This window comes from Gopherus flavomarginatus, chromosome 2 (genome assembly GCF_025201925.1).
Source record: "Gopherus flavomarginatus isolate rGopFla2 chromosome 2, rGopFla2.mat.asm, whole genome shotgun sequence".
Taxonomy (NCBI): Eukaryota; Metazoa; Chordata; order Testudines; family Testudinidae; genus Gopherus; species Gopherus flavomarginatus.
The window spans coordinates 207,312,218-207,328,140 of record NC_066618.1 but is presented as its reverse complement, the minus strand read 5'-3'; the positions used below and the strand labels follow the sequence as shown (position 1 = coordinate 207,328,140).

The 15,923-nt window shown below is 39.5% G+C and overlaps 1 protein-coding gene across 4 annotated transcripts in view; it reads left to right on the top strand.

Annotated features, from left to right (window-relative positions):
- Positions 1-15,923, top strand: part of GNAL (G protein subunit alpha L) — a 314,416-nt gene that overhangs the window by 270,633 nt on the left and 27,860 nt on the right. For all 4 annotated transcript variants that reach the window (XM_050942158.1, XM_050942160.1, XM_050942159.1 and 1 more), the window contains one exon: positions 14,322-14,376. In XM_050942158.1, coding sequence (XP_050798115.1) covers positions 14,322-14,376 — 55 coding nt within the window. The remainder of the gene's footprint in view (positions 1-14,321; positions 14,377-15,923) is intronic.

Below are 15,923 nucleotides of genomic sequence, written 5' to 3'. Positions count from 1 at the left end.
CAGCATGGTCATGCCTCAGAATAAAACAGGTCTTCTGTAACTGAAGTGCTCAGCATAGTGTCACATGTTGCTGGACTTGGGCCCACTGTGGTCCCAGACTTTTTATTCAGCCTTTGGAAATTATGTTGTAACATGCAAATAGCAGATTCAAGATCTGCAATAAAAGACATTCGTTGAGGCCCCAGTCTCAGCCGTGACTTAGCCATCTGCTTAATTTTAAACATGTGAGTAGCCCCAATGAGTTCAAAAGTCCTATTGAGTCCAGTGTAGCTACTTACATGCTTAAAGTTAAGTTCATGAGCAAGGCTTTATAGAATCATGGTTTTAGTGGGCATCTCATAGATTCTTTAGCCATGTACTGGTTATTTCTGGATGGGGGGGAGAGTGGGTGTCGCGAGAGAAGAATCTGAGGAAAGTTCAGAAGTCTCACATAAGTGCAATATCTCATTGCTTTTTATACAAGCAATATACATTTATTTCTGCATTTATTTATCATTATCTCTTATCTGCAGCATTCTTCTAGCAAAATAAATAGTATTGTGGATTATGATGATGATGTTCGCAGTTTTAAAGAACTGCAGCCTCACAGCAGCAGTTTTTTAAAATATACTTTATTAAAAGTCCTTTAAACTGCTTTAAATGTATTCCAACTATAAGTCCTTTCCAGTTGCTACCGGTTGCCTGTGTTTGCAACTACCACAACCTGTATTGAGGTCCTGCGATGGCAGAGGGCATTTGCAGTGCTTGTAATGAGAGACAGGCCTGATACTCGACTCTCAGGGAGAAAAGATATTAAACAGAAGAATACATCCAAACCAGTTGGGAATGTCCTTTTTTTCCTGGCCTCTGATACTTTTTTTTTTGGTCTGCAGTAGATGTTGTGCTAATGAGTGTCACAAGTGACTGTGGTATTTGTAATGAAGGCAGACAGTCCAGATGAAAGACACAAATCCTGTATTAGATTAAAACGTGATTTTTAAATGTCAATATTTATTTTATTATTTAGTACATATTATTTCTGTTGAATAATAGTCAGTTATAGATATTGTTTCATTAATTAATTCCCTTTTTTTGCTAGACACCTCCAAAGAAGAGAAAACTGCTGCTTCAGTGGTTCTCTTCCTTACTCTCACACACTGCTTCTTTTCCAGCACTTCTGCAGTTGAATCTAGTGAGAAAATATATTTATTTCTTACATATCATACGCACCTCCTACCCTCCTTTGTACTTGCAGGTCCAGAAGCTTTTCCTTCTGTCTCTCTCTCTCCTCTTCCCCCCCCCCCACCTCACCCCCCAGGATTTGTACTGGTTACATTCATAATAAATAATAAAATAAATACTGAAACTAATTTTAAAATACATTGTTTTAAACAGTTTATTTTGTTTGTTTGTTTTGAATATGACTATATTCAAATAATACAAAAATAATTACACTGAGGCCTTTTAGAACAAAACATATTGTTGTCAAATGTGGAAAATATTGATCAGAATAGTTACCCTTTCCTAATTAAAGAATGATCTCTGTTGCCAAAAAGTCATAACAATTACCATGTGAGCACATGATTTAAAATGTACTCTTCTAGATGAATTTTAAGCTTTTGTCAAGTGTGCACTTTTGCAAAGCAAAATTATTATTTTTTTAAAATAAAGTATGATCTTTGGATGCTCTGTAGCCTGATGTGTGAAACCCTAACACAAGATGTATATTCATTGAGGAGATACATCCAGGATGGTGTTTGAATGGGATTATTTGTAATCCATTTAAGATTATTACTAACAATCTAAGGGGATTACAGGATTAAACAATGATAGTAGGAAATGCTGTCTGCCTATTTAGACTAAAACAGACACTGGCAGATTTTGGTGCGACAATGTTTGGGTTCAAAAGTCTCATTTGTTTGAAAGCAGAAAACCAAAACTAGAAAATTAACCTCTAGCTATTAGTGAAAAATCACTCTTGGTTAATTTTTTTTTTACTATTTCTAATTATTAAACTATTTAGTTGCTAACTAATCCATTGCTCTGTTTGCACTGAACTATAATGCACTGCATTATTGAAACCAAATTATAGTTTTGTTAGCTTGGACACTGTACTAATAGAATCGTGGATTAATGATTCCTTCTTGAGGAAGGTCACTGGTACAATAATTCCATATGATATTTCTACACATAACACGGAAGTTGAGGCTCCAAATGATGTTCTCTTTACTAGTATGAGGCCTGATAATGCCAAATGCTGAGCACCTCCTGCAAGTTGTTGAATGCCCTCCTCTAAGTGGGATTAGGGGTGCTCACTACATTGCAGAATTAGGCTATTAGGGCCTGATCCCACTATCATTTAAATTAATGAAAAAGTCTCAGGGTCTGATTCTCATTTGCACTAAGGCCCCTTTACACCACTCTGGCATTATAAGGGTGCTTTAAAGGGGCATAAATTAAATTTGCACCCACTTTAATGCCCTTTATCTGCCAGACCAGTGTCAAGACACTTTCATGTAAACAGAATCAGGCTCGTATTGACTTCCATGAAATCAAAATCAGGTCCTTAGGGAGTATCACAATCGTGATTCTCGGGCCATGTCCACACAATGAGTGCTACAGTGGCACAGCTACAGCACCTTTTGAAGGTGTAGTGCTCGTGGCTGCACTTTCTGCAGTGATGGAAGGGATTTTTCCATTGCTGTGGCTCTCCAGAATCCTCACGCTTTGATAGGTAGGTTGGCAGCAGCAATAGGTAGGTCAACAGCAGCATTCTTCCATCAACCTAGCTGCATCTACAATGAGGTTTTGGTTGGCATAGCTATGGCACGCGGGAGTGTGAAAAATTCACATCGCTGAGCACCATAGCTATGCTGATCTAACTTTTAAGTATAGACTAGGTTTCACTCTTCATGTAGGTACCAGATACACTACTTCTCAGAATATTCCATAGAAACAGAGCCATGAAATGGTACAAACTTCCCCTGCAAAAGCAGATCGTTAGGAATTTTGCTGTCGTAGTTGTCAAGGTTGGAGTGACATGGACAATTATGTGGATGTTAGGATTTTGTAAATCTTGTCCTTCTCTTTAAAAAAAAAAAAGTCTCAATATTTAAATGTGCAGCTTTGGATTTTTGACATTTATACCATGCTTGTAAATTTGTATGCAGCACTGCCCAACACTTTTCACATAAATCTAAATTTTTTCCCACAAGGTGTAGATATAAAAACATTTTAAGAAGAAAGGCAGAATAGAAAGTTAAAATTTCTTCTCTGAGGCTGTTTGCTGGAGCTCCAGAAGTTGTACAGTACAGAATGAGTGTTTCAGAGAGAGTATTTATAATTGGCTTCAGTGGAGTTAGAAAACAGCTTTAATAGCCTTACATCAGAGATCAGTTCAGCAAAACTCCATCCTTGTAGCGATGGCACTTGTGACATTTTATAGAAACTAAGCAACTCACAACATCCCCCTGCCAAGGGAGCAACATCTTCTAAAACGTTCTAACAAAAAGAGCTTTGCTGCACTGCAGTAGTGCTTTGTAATATTGAAAGCTGCAGCTTTTATCATGGTAGCACCATGAAACACATTCTTGAACCTGTCAAGTTGCTGAGCGCTGAAAGTTGCTAATGTAGGTCCCGATCCTGCAATGAGTTGAGCACAAGCAGCTCCACGTGGGCACAGGGGTTCACTTATGAATAGCTCATTGCAGCTACAGTGCCATAATGCTACTTGTTGTCCTGGCCACTCTCTTTCACAGCTTCCCTGCCGCTCTGTATTGGCTCCAGTAGACAGACAGTTACCACAAGCCTCAGTGGGACTGGCAGCATTATTCCTGCAGGGTGGGGGACACCCTGTTCCCAGCTGAGGGGTACCCGTCATACCAGAGTAGGTGTGCACCTTAGTGTGTAAACTAGCTGATGTTCCTCTAACTTTCCCTAAACTAGTGGCTTTGGCCTGCAAAATAGGAGCTGATAACTAGGGATGGGGAAAAGTGATTGATTTTAAAAGCTAATAAAAACAAAATGTCAATTTTTTTTAAAAAAGGAAAGCAGGTGGGAATCTGTTACATAACTACTCCCCACCTAACATAATTATATTACTGTTTTAATAACCGATGCCATGGAGAATATTGCTAACTTTCCCTCCAGAGGTGTCAGTGAGAAGGGGCAGAAAGGGAATGGTGAGGGGAGAAGAGGAACACTCATCGAGGATAGGTCTACACTAGAAGCACTACATCTGCACAGTTGCACCACTGTAGCACATCTGGCAAAAGGAGAGTGCTCTCCTGTTGGCATAATTACTCCACCTCCGAGAGAGTTGGAGAGCATCTCCCGCCGACATAGCGCCAGTGTGGACAGCGCTTAGGTTGCTGTAGCTTGCATTGCTCAGGGGGGTGTCTTTTTCACATCCCTGAGTGACATAAGTTAGATTAACCTTAAGTGGTAGTGTAGACCTGTCCTGTGTGTTCCTCTACCACCCTAGTACCATTTATTAGTAGTGGTATCACAGCCCAGGATAAGAAGCATGTGAGGTACGATTGTGATGCTAATAGTGAGCACTAGATTTTATAAAAGCAGCAAAGAGTCCTGTGGCACCTTATAGACTAACAGCCGTATCGGAGCATGAGCTTTTGTGGGTGAATACCCACTTCGTTGGATGCAACCGATGAAGTGGGTATTCACCCACGAAAGCTCATGCTCCAGTACGTCTGTTAGTCTATAAGGTGCCACAGGATTCTTTGCTGCTTTTACAGATCCAGACTAACACGGCTACCCCTCTGATACTAGATTTTATAGTCTTACTGTGGTTTTAGTTATTTTGACAAGAATTTGAACCGTTAAGAGCAAATAGGGCATGGTCACTGTATTCTGCTTACAGTAGGCACAAAACTGCAGGCTTTGTGTTTCTCAGGTAATGGAAGCTACTTGGTTGCCAGGTTTCTTGCCTTACACTAACTACCTAAGGTATGGAATAATTGCTCAGCAATGCTGTGCATGTCATGACTGACTGCTTAAATACATGCAGTGGTTAAATATATCCTGTTCTAAAATGGGCAAAATTAAACGATTACTGAACAATGAATATTTTTCAACCTGTTTATTTGGAAATGTAAAGACCATTTCGTGACACTTAGTGGTCATTCCTAATGTTTGCATCTCCACTGTTAGATCGGTGCCTCATGGTGCTGGCCATTGTCCTGCTTTCCAGCTGCTAAACTACCTTAAATGACAGCTGAGAATGCTTGAAATATTTTCCTCATATTACTTTTTCAGGTAAGTAATTGCTATAGTTGCGAAGGGATGTTGTGATTGGGGGTGGGAGGGAGATGGTCTGTGCGATCTGGGATAGGGAAGGAAGTGTTCAGTTAAATTCTGGCCAACATTATAAACTGTTGAGCAGAGTTGATGTGCTCCTCCTTTACTTCCCCAAAGAGGGATGGCTGTACTTCAGTGGTGGGTGAAGTGATTCCTTTGTGTAGTCTGGTGAAATGCTTTAGAATACTTTGGGATGAAGGATGTCAGTTCCAGACATTTCCCCTTTCTTTAAGTTTTGAGCCTTTGATCATCTTTGGGGGGATGTTTTCTCACCTTTGTAAATGAGTACCAGTGAGTGGTTTCAGTGTCCTTAGAGAGCCCAAAGGAGCATTCTCCTTTTTGGTGGACTTCACCCACATCCCCAGGAAAAGTTCTCCTTGTTGCTAAACCATATAGTATGCCTGTATGGGAAAGGGTTGCTGGTGGAGTGTACACAAATATCCCTCTGTACAAAACAACTGAGAATAAAAATAGACAGACTATGGGAGCAGAGCATTGGAGGTGGGCCAAGGAAAGGGCCACTGATCCATGCTTACACAGTGCAGAAGGGAAATGGCCACTGTTGCAGCTCAGAGAATAGAATTGTTGTTCGCTGTGTCAAAGTTAGAATCAGGACTTACAATTTGTCAGACCACTTTGTTTATTAGCGCAGCGCTCCGCCAATAACATTCAGAATATGTGAGTGGCCATGCAAGGCCCAAACAGTCTTATTTATACAGATAGAAGAGCGGGAATTAGACAAAGGGACAAAGAAATCAAAACAGTAAAATTCACCTGGGCACAGCATGCATATCCTATTTCCTTACTAACTGTTATCGATCTAAGGCTAATGCTTCGCCAATTGCCCTTAAACGGTGCAATTGTTCTATGTTAATATCTGTATTCCTGACACCTGGTTGCAACATTCCAACCACTTTGCTTAAAGGTACAGACAACATTTCTTTAATCCTTTCTATTCTTATTATATAATTCATTCTACTTTCACAGCTGCCACCTCTCTGATGGCCTGTTTAAGTCTGCCATTCAAGTTTCCTATTTCTTCTTACACACTGGGAGAATTAATTTCACACTTTCTCTGTTCCCACTCTCCAGAAATTTAAAATAATCTTTTTACCTTTCCCATATGGGCAAAACTCCTGCCTTAAAATTACCTGACAGGATAGTAAAAGTTTTCAGTTTGCTTATCTCAGACATAGGTACCAAGATACCATGATAAGCTTTCAAAAGAAAAGTGTAAGCTGGGCTTGTAACATCCCGCAGAGAGAAGTTTTCCTTACTTTTCACCTCCTTCCAGCAACTTTTTGCATTCCCAAACAAGAGTGGGCTGAAGAGTGTTTCTGCTATGTAATTGATGCTTATAAATCAGATGCATCTGACAATGCCAAATGTTAATAAGACTTTCGTCCTTAGTTTGGCTTCCAAGAACGTAAGTGTCAAAGTTCTTTTTGGAAGAAGCAAGCTGCAGGGGTGGGACATAGAACCAAGGTCTTGATTATTTGTTCAGACATATGAAAGACACTGCAGCCAAATTTTAATTGAGTAATTACATTCTGCCTATCTAAATCCCTGTACACTTATGGTATTCTTCACTTCCTGACCTAAGCTGTTTGGCAGCCTTGCTGTATGGTGTTAAACAGTTGTTTCATTCCAACAGTGTGGATGAAGTGATCCCTGTATATCATATATCAGTTTAAGTTTGCAAAGCACTCTAGATATGTAACATGATCTTACTATTTTGATTTATTATCTTTTGACCCTCTATTGAGAGTGGCTATTATTATTGCAGAATGTTCTGTATGTAGCCTTTGTATTTCACAGGAGATAGTTATGATAGTTATCAGGTCTCTGTGTTTGTCATATGGATATACCAGATTATGGGCCTGAATCTCCTCTCTGCCAGTATAAATCACAAATAACCCCACTGAAATCAATAGAATTGCACTGGTGTCATTTAAATGGGAATCGAGTACTGTATGAACAAGTCTAAGCAACATCAGGTAATAGTTTGTGTTTTGAACAGCTCCATCATTTTGACCTTTAGGAATGAATTTGTTACCACCTGATTTAGCAGAAATGATCTTTCTTTCTCCTTTCTCTTTTTGCTCTTCACCCTTTTCCCTCCCTGTTCTCTGGGATCGTGCATGTTAGGACAGCAGATGAATAAGGTTTTCAGTGTGGTTCTGTACTGTAGAGGAATGGGATACAGATCTTAGTCTCAATTCTGCCAGAGCCTCCTAATCCCTGTGTAAATGGCAGTTTTCCAGGTTTAAATCTTAGGCAGTGTTTATGTTAAGAGGGTTAATGATGATCCCCAAAGACCTCTCATTGGTTCACAAAGCAAAAACATCTGTTAGGCTAAAAAGTGGTTAGTTAGGTAAATTAGGAGGAAACGAGGCTTTTCCCAAAATTCACACTGCTATCAATAGGAAATGCTGCATAACAGAGCAAGTGGATAGAGAAGTTATACTGTTTGGGGTGGGTGGGTGGGTGGGTGGGTGTGTGTGTGTGTGTGTGTGTGTGTGTGTCTGTGTTCTTTCAAGTTAAAAAAACCCAAACCATTGTTATTAAATGGAACACAGTTACTAAAACATATCTAAAACATTGATTGTGCTTGAATGTATTGCTTTCATGTCTTTGCTTAGGTTAATGGTTTGGCCAAAAGCTGTGAGGCCTTTTTGCATAGATGGCTTGGAGTACGTTGCTGGGAAAAGGCAATCTGGCAAGTAGTAAGAGGGGTTAAACTGAATGCCTAGTAATGTTTATAAGAAAAAACAAAACCCTGTGTAATAGGAGTTACCCATGTTTTAGGTATTTTTCTTTATCTTCATCAAGCCTATTTCTAAATACCATCTGCCCTTTGATTTGTTGTGGGGTGGGGCCCTTGGATTAGGTTACATATGGGCCCCATTCAATAATAATATGCCACTGCTTTTAACCTTGCTGAATCTGCTTTCGTCTCTGTAAAGAGATGTTAAATAATATGTCTGTACCTCACAGGAATATTGCGAGGTTTAGTTCATTAATGGTGGAAAAGCATTATGAGATTGGTTTAACTTTTTACCCTTTTAATTCAGCCCTACTTGCTTCAGGAGGTGGGGATTGATACTTATAAGATGACAGAGACGACGCATTTTCATGTGCTAGTTAGGACTGTGCAGTGTCATAGCTACCAGAGTCGAGAGAGATTTCATCATCAAGGGATTTCTTTGTGAGGCATTTAAGAAATCTTCTTCCCTTGATGCACATGGACAGGGGTGCTGGAACAATCTATATAGTGGGGGGGGGGGGCTGAGAGCCATTGAACCAAACTGCAAACCCCTGTATATGATGGAAACCACTTCAAGCTAGAGGGTGCAGCAGCACCTCGAGCACCCCTAGTTCCAGCCCCCATGCACAGTGATGCATAACTCCCCATGCATCCCATGTGGTTGATAATTTTGGTAGCAGAAATCCATACACTTTATCACCTTCAAGCTGTACTATTGTAACTCACTCTCTCTGAGGTGAGACAAAAAGTTTGTGAAGAAGCTACAAGTAGGTACATAGCTCAGTAGCCCAATGCTAAGTGGGATGAAATAAAGAGAACCTATCTGCAACCTACACCACTGTTCTTAAACTCTATCCTGTGTTGCTGTTCACTACCAGGTCCAATTCAAGGTTCTGATGCAGATCTGTACAGCCTTACAATCGGATAAGACTCTACCATTGTGGCAGCTACAAAGGTCCAGTGTACTATAAATAAAGCACAAATACAAAATGAGGAGGGTCAGAGCCTTCTCAACAGTAATTCCAGAGCCCTGTAATACCTTCTTATTGGAGGATTACCCTTGCTGTTTTCCAGTCATGTAAAACTCTTCAATAAAGTATTCCCCAAAGAGGAGAGCTGGCAAGATGCTCTGAAGAAAAGGGTTAATGAATGAGATTAGAAAATTGCCTGTCCCTCTGGACAAATCCCACTGTTTTCCTATAGGGAGGCTATGTCCATTTGCTAGTTGCCAAGGTGGGAGAATGAGTCTATTACATCAGCATAATAATGGGAGAATAATAAACCATTTTAAATTGTGCACTTCTGATAAGTTAAGGGCTATTAAATTAAACCCAAGCATTCTGTATTAAAATCTGGTTTAGTTTACTATACATTTTGCACTTTTTTTTCCTGTGTAGGTTGCAGTATGAAACTCCTGCAGTGAGGGTCTGCCCAGGTACAGAAGGGTGTGTGGTTTAGTAAATGCTGCCCTCTACAGGATGTCTCATCTGCTCTTAAAATTCATTGTATACATTCAAAGCTTTCCAAAAGACATTTGCCTTTTTAAAAGTCCAGATTTTCTCTCTCTTCGCTAAGGTATTGTGCTCAGTTGCAACCACCTTCTCAGTCTCTTTTGTATGTGTGTGTGCGTGCGTGTGTGCGGGTGTGTAATGAAATAGATATTTTATACTTCTAGAGTACAAAAATGAAGTACTAGAAATGTGTTTATTCCCAATAGAACTCTTAGACAATACAATAGAAACACGAATGTGTAATTATCAATAACTATGTTTTAAATATTGTATAAATAAATGCAAAAGTTAGTAACATCTATGTCTCTATGAGTTATTTTCTTCTGTGGTTGCTTAAACAGTTGGAACTGTAAAACTATATTCCTTTTTAGCTACAATAAGTGCTGCAGGCTCCAGAATGGATTAAAAACAGATGCTGTTTTACTGCCTCTGCCCAGTTTGAAAGTCTGTTCATTGTTTTATTGATCCCCTTTCCTGCATGGGAAACCACTGCACAACCCTATTGAGGATGGACTGGAATGCTCCAGGAGCACAAGGAAAATTTTAAAACTATGTAATAGCAACACTTTAAACACAAAACAAAAAATCTTATCTGTTTAAATATTAGGCCATCTCTGTTCATGGAAACCCATCAGCAAATCATCTATAAAGTGGGTTTTTTTAATTATTAGTAGTACATCGCCAATCGAATATTTTGCCAAACTCCACTTTGATTATTGGGAAACAAAGTGGAGCGCAGTGAAAGTTTGCTTGAAGCCCATCAGTGAGAACTTGTGGGATTAAGGAAACCAGGGTATTCCCCAAACCAACACACTCTAGTCTTGTGTCTTTAAGAGAGTAGCAGGTGTAAAGGGCATGGACAGCCACACTCTCTGATCAAACAGACATTTTATAATAAAGTTTTACCATCACCAGAATCTTCTCTCATAGCAGCTACCCAAGAGAACTCAGTTTCAGTTCTATAGGTAATTAAGATAGGTAATCTAATCCTAAAATGTCTGCCTGTGGCATGTATACAGGATTAATTGCCCTCTATAAGAGGGCTGAATGTGAGTCCCGCAGTTAGATGACTCTCCTCTCTCTCTTAACAAAGAGTCTCCAAAGCCTTCAGTGACCTATCAAAAGTATAAACAGTTACTGCTCTCCAGCTGCATTACTTGGACTGATGACAGATTTGTGATCCTCCTTTACTTCTGTAGACTTCAATAAATAGAGGCAATTCAGTTCGGAAGATCTGGAGGCCCAGGGATTCCAAAGGCTATGGAATTATTAGTTCTCTCTTTCAGTAGCTATCACCAAAGAATATCTGAGGAAATACTCTTTTTCAGTGGTATAAAATTCCCATTTCTATTTTATAGGATCTCAGGAAAACAGACTTTAACTTGTTGCAGGTGCAGAATTGAATATTGCTCTTCCTGGGCTTCAGAGTATTATAATTTTGAGGAGTGAAGAAAACATTGGGTTCGGTGTTGGTTTCCTGTTCTAAATTGCAGCTGTTTGAAACTTGGGGTTTGGAAAGTTAGGACAAGACCCTGGAAGATGTATTAGTGGGTAGAGTGAAAGTGAATAAGTCAAAGGTACACAGTAAATGCAGTTTATTGCATCTCTTTGCAGTTTATTGTAGTCTTTTAATTCTAATAAGTGTCAAAATACACTTGCACAAACATAGTATGGTTTTCATTTTTTATTTTATTCTTATGACTAAGAATTTCCTTTTATTTTGTTTATTTTAGGATTATCCATATGGAATAATTAGCTAAATGTTTTCCTTTGATAATTCACCTGGTTAGAAAGGGATTTTGATGTATGACTACCTACTGTTACCTGAGTATTTATTAATCCTTTTTTCAAAAATATTTGCCTGGCCACTACAGTTGCTCAAATTACCATGCTTTTTTAGAAGAAATAATACCTATTGACAGTTCCTATCTATGCAGGTCTGAAAACTGGCACTTTTGTATTCACAGCTTGCATGATATAAAATTTAAACATGTCAAACTGTCAGCTGGGTTTCCTAGGAAACTCGCTAAGGATATTTATAAAACTACAGATAGACATATTAATAGAAAGAATAATGTCAGGTGATTATTTTTTTATTTCTCCAGTCCATTTGAACATGCTTTAAGTCAACAGTGAACTAACCCAGTTTACTTACAGAGGCTTGATGATCTTTTCATCAATCTTGCCCCCCCCTCACTTAAATTGCAGATTGTTCCATGTCAGGATATGTAAAAAATGGTCTTACAAAGTACTAGTATACAGAAGAAACTAAATACTGTATTATGCCAGTTATAGATCAGAATTATTCATAAATAAAAAATGGGTTTGTGAATTTATAAATCTAATTGGACTGTGTACGATGTGTTATAGTTTCATTACACACATGAAAGCCTACATGTTTCATTTCAATGCAGATTTATGTAAAACATTTACTGCAGGCTTGACAAGAATATGCACAAATAGAGGATTTGTCAATACCGTAGATACAAAAATACAGTAGAAATTAATTCTGTTTACTTAGCTTTACGTACTATGTAGGTTGTGTATGTGTACCTGTACAAAGAGGAAAAAATGATTATATCATCAACTTTTACCAGTTTTCTGTTGCATTTTCATTATTCAGATATCACTGATATAAGGATTAATAAGAGTGGAATGAATTCTCACATTTTAAACATATCAGATCTGAATTTTGCATCTTGTATCTTTAGTATTCTATAATGTACACCTACAAAATGTAAATTCTGACAAGAAGCAATTAATAGAAGTACTTGGGGGCACATAGAAATTAATATTCTATGGAAAGGAATTTTAGAATAAGAGTTCAAGTTAATGTATTTAATGTTGTAATGGAAGAGGAACCTGTGTGTTTAGTAAGATGATGTCAGCTCCATATCTCCTCATTTCTGAAATCCGTTACTTGTACAAGCAGTGCATTTATTTGGTTGTCAAAGCTATAATCTAATATTGTGATAATTAACCAAGTAGGTAATTTATATGCAGGTTATTCAAGAATTATTTTTCTCTCTACAAAAAATAATATTGGGTGTTTGTCTTGGGTTTTTTTTTTACATTTGAGAAAACCGTACAAATGATCAGTTTTAAAAAACATAAACCATGGGAAATTTGCTAGTATTACACTAAAAGGTTAATGTACTGTGAAGACACTGAAATTATGCCAAACTCTAGTAGTAACAAATATTGACTTATTAGATACTAATTTTATGATTGTTGCTTGATAAAGTAAGATGATGATCACCATACAATGCTGTATTTTTTTCAGTACAGATTCCGTGTAGCTAGTTTCGCTAAAGCATAAACTATACTGCTGTTATTTTTAATATTTTTTATGTACATATCATTTAAAAATAACCTCGTGATCATGGAGTTCCCTGATTATTGTATCTCAGTTATCTGCAGTTATGGCAGTGGAAAACAACAAAAATTACTGCAAGTAATTTTTTATTATATATACACTATATATATATACACACACACACACTGTATCTTTCATTCTCTTTAAATTTGTCTTCATGGCAAAGTACTGTACAAATAGGGTTTGGAGGGATATTTTTGCAACCAGGCAGTGTGTGAGAAGCCATCTGTTTGAGTCACTCTGAAAGTCAAGAGTTCAGCATGTTTTCATATTCCCACTGTAATTAAAAAAATTCCACATGCATACCCATAAAAATTAGAAAAAGGGGGAAAAACTTGCTAATTCAGGGAGAAATCTCGATAACAATAATTTTATACCATGAAGTGGATATACTGAGAGAGGATGTACAAAAACAATCCAGAAATTCAAGACAGATTCTAAGTCATTCAGGCAATCCCTGAAAACAAGCCATCTGGGCTCAAACAAGAAAACAAACAAAAAATTCCAAAAAAACCTGGAGAAGAGACCCACATTTTAATTAATCCTGGGCACATTGAATTTTTTTAAATTTCCTTACTTATGTTATACCAGGGTCGGCAACCTTTCAGAAGTGGTGTGCCGAGTCTTCATTTATTCACTCTAATTTAAGGTTTCGTGTGCCAGTAATACATTTTAACGTTTTTAGAAGGCCTCTTTCTATAAGTCTATAATATATAATTAAACTATTGTTGTATGTAAAGTAAATAAGGTTTTTAAAGTGTTTAAGAAGTGTCATTTAAAATTAAATTAAAATGCAGAGCCCCCCAGACCGGTGGCCAGGACCCAGGCAGTGCAAGTGCCACTGAAAATCAGCTCGCGTGCCGCCTTCGGCACATGTGCCATAGGTTGCCTACCCCTGTGTTATACTAACCCCTTACAGTAGATTATTAAAATGAGTAATATTTTTAAAACAGGTTTTGTTTATCAAACAAAACAAACTCCTCTCCCCATTTTTTTTAACCAAATCCTAAATTTTTGGTTTGAACGACTTGACAATGTTCTTGTTGCATAGATGCATTATCTCATATGAGGAAGTGTGGATTTAAAACAACATTTTATTTAATGCAGTTTTACAAAATTCATATTTACTTTGATCCCATTTGGCTTGTTTGTGGGTATTGCCTGACAGTAAGTATAAAGCATAATATTGCAACATGGACTAGGTAAATGGTGTGTTGTGTACAGAAAATATATACTTGATCAAAGTAAATTGTTAGACTTAGGCCTTAACCTTGAACCCATCTTTTTATAAGTGTTAGAATCTAAAATTGAAAAGATAACAGAGATTGTAGAGTTCACGATTTTCTAAATATGTGTGTGTTTTTTATTCTAGCTTTCTGGAAAGAATTGACAGTGTCAGCATGGTTGACTATACACCCACAGACCAGGTAAGTGAAACTGAAGAGGTAGTGTGTGAACTAGGGTACCTGTTTTTGAAAGATAGTAATTTCTGGTGTAATATAATTTCCTTTAGGGGAAGAAACTAGAAATACATTTACATGAATTCCTTATGTAAACATTACTTTAATCTCAGTTGATTTTGATGTTTCACAGAAATATGGCAAACCACATAATTCTTGAATCCGGTACAGTACTTCAGCCAGCACTCTAAGGAGATAGTGAAATATTGCAGTTCAGAATATGTTAGAGTCCTTCCAGTGGAACCAGCTAGATTAATACAATCAGTGCTGTTGTTGACTCTTATGATCCATCTGTTCTTCCTCCCTACATCCCATTAGGGTGACCAGATGTCCCGATTTTGGGGTCTTTTTCTAAAATAGTTTCCTACCCCCTACCCCGTCCCGATTTTTTACATTTGCTGTCTGATCACCCTACTTCCCATTCTGTCTCCCCCAAACCACAGCATTCGACACTAACTGAGACGTCCCAAGCTTTCCTGGGCAGACCTCCATATGTAAAAGAAATGTTTAATTTCTACTGTGCAGCAGTGGTAGCAAACAGGAGAGAGGGGGTGCACTGGGGACTGTCCCTTCGGCAAGTGGCAGAACCAGAGCTCTGTGGTAGCTACCTACACTAGAGTGTAGGAGAAAGCAACTCTGGTGGAAGCATATCTAATAAGTTTGCACTGCAGATCCACTAGGTCAGGGGTCTCAAACTCCCAGATGGCCCGCAATCCTCCCCAGTGTGGCTCGCAGGGCTCCAGCAGTTTTGGGGCCGGATCTCTCCCTTGGCACCACCTGTCGCCCCCAGGCGCTCCCCTGCTCCAGGGGCCCTGGCAGCACAGCGGAGCTGAGCAGCGTCTGCCTGCTCACTCCAGTGGCTGCCAGCCCCTCCCTGCAGCCCAGAGGTGGAACAGGGTGGGGCTGTGCCTTTGTGCGTTGCCCCTGCCCTGAGCGCCCCTGCGGCAAATGGGATGCTGCAGGGGCGGTGCCTGGGGGCAGAAGCACGCGGAGGCCCCACCTTGGAGCCCCAGGTAAGCACCGCACCCCCAACCCCTTCCCAGAGCCTGCACCCCTACCCCATATACCCTCTCCCGCCCCCAAACTCCCCAGAGCCTGCGCTCCCGCCCCTTCCCACACACCCCCTCTCACCCTCAAACTCCCTCCCAGAACCTGTACCCCCTTCCCCTTCCCACACACCCCCACCCTCAAACTCCCTTCCAGAGCATGCACCCCATCCCCCCCAGCCCCCAGACTCCTTCCCAGAGCCTGCATCAGATCCCCGCATACCCCCAAGCTCCCAAACTCCATCCCAGAGCCTGCACCCCAATCCCCTACCCCAGACCTCCTCCCCCACCCAAACTCCATCCCAGAGCCTTAGGCAGGTGAGAGTGGAGTTTTTTGGGGGTAGAGCTTTTGGGGAGTGGGTTCTGGGCAGCATGAGTAACATTGGCCCACTGGGAGGATTTGAGGACTGGCACTGGCCCTAAGGTAAATTCAATTTGAGACCCCTGCACTAGGCCATAAACATGCTA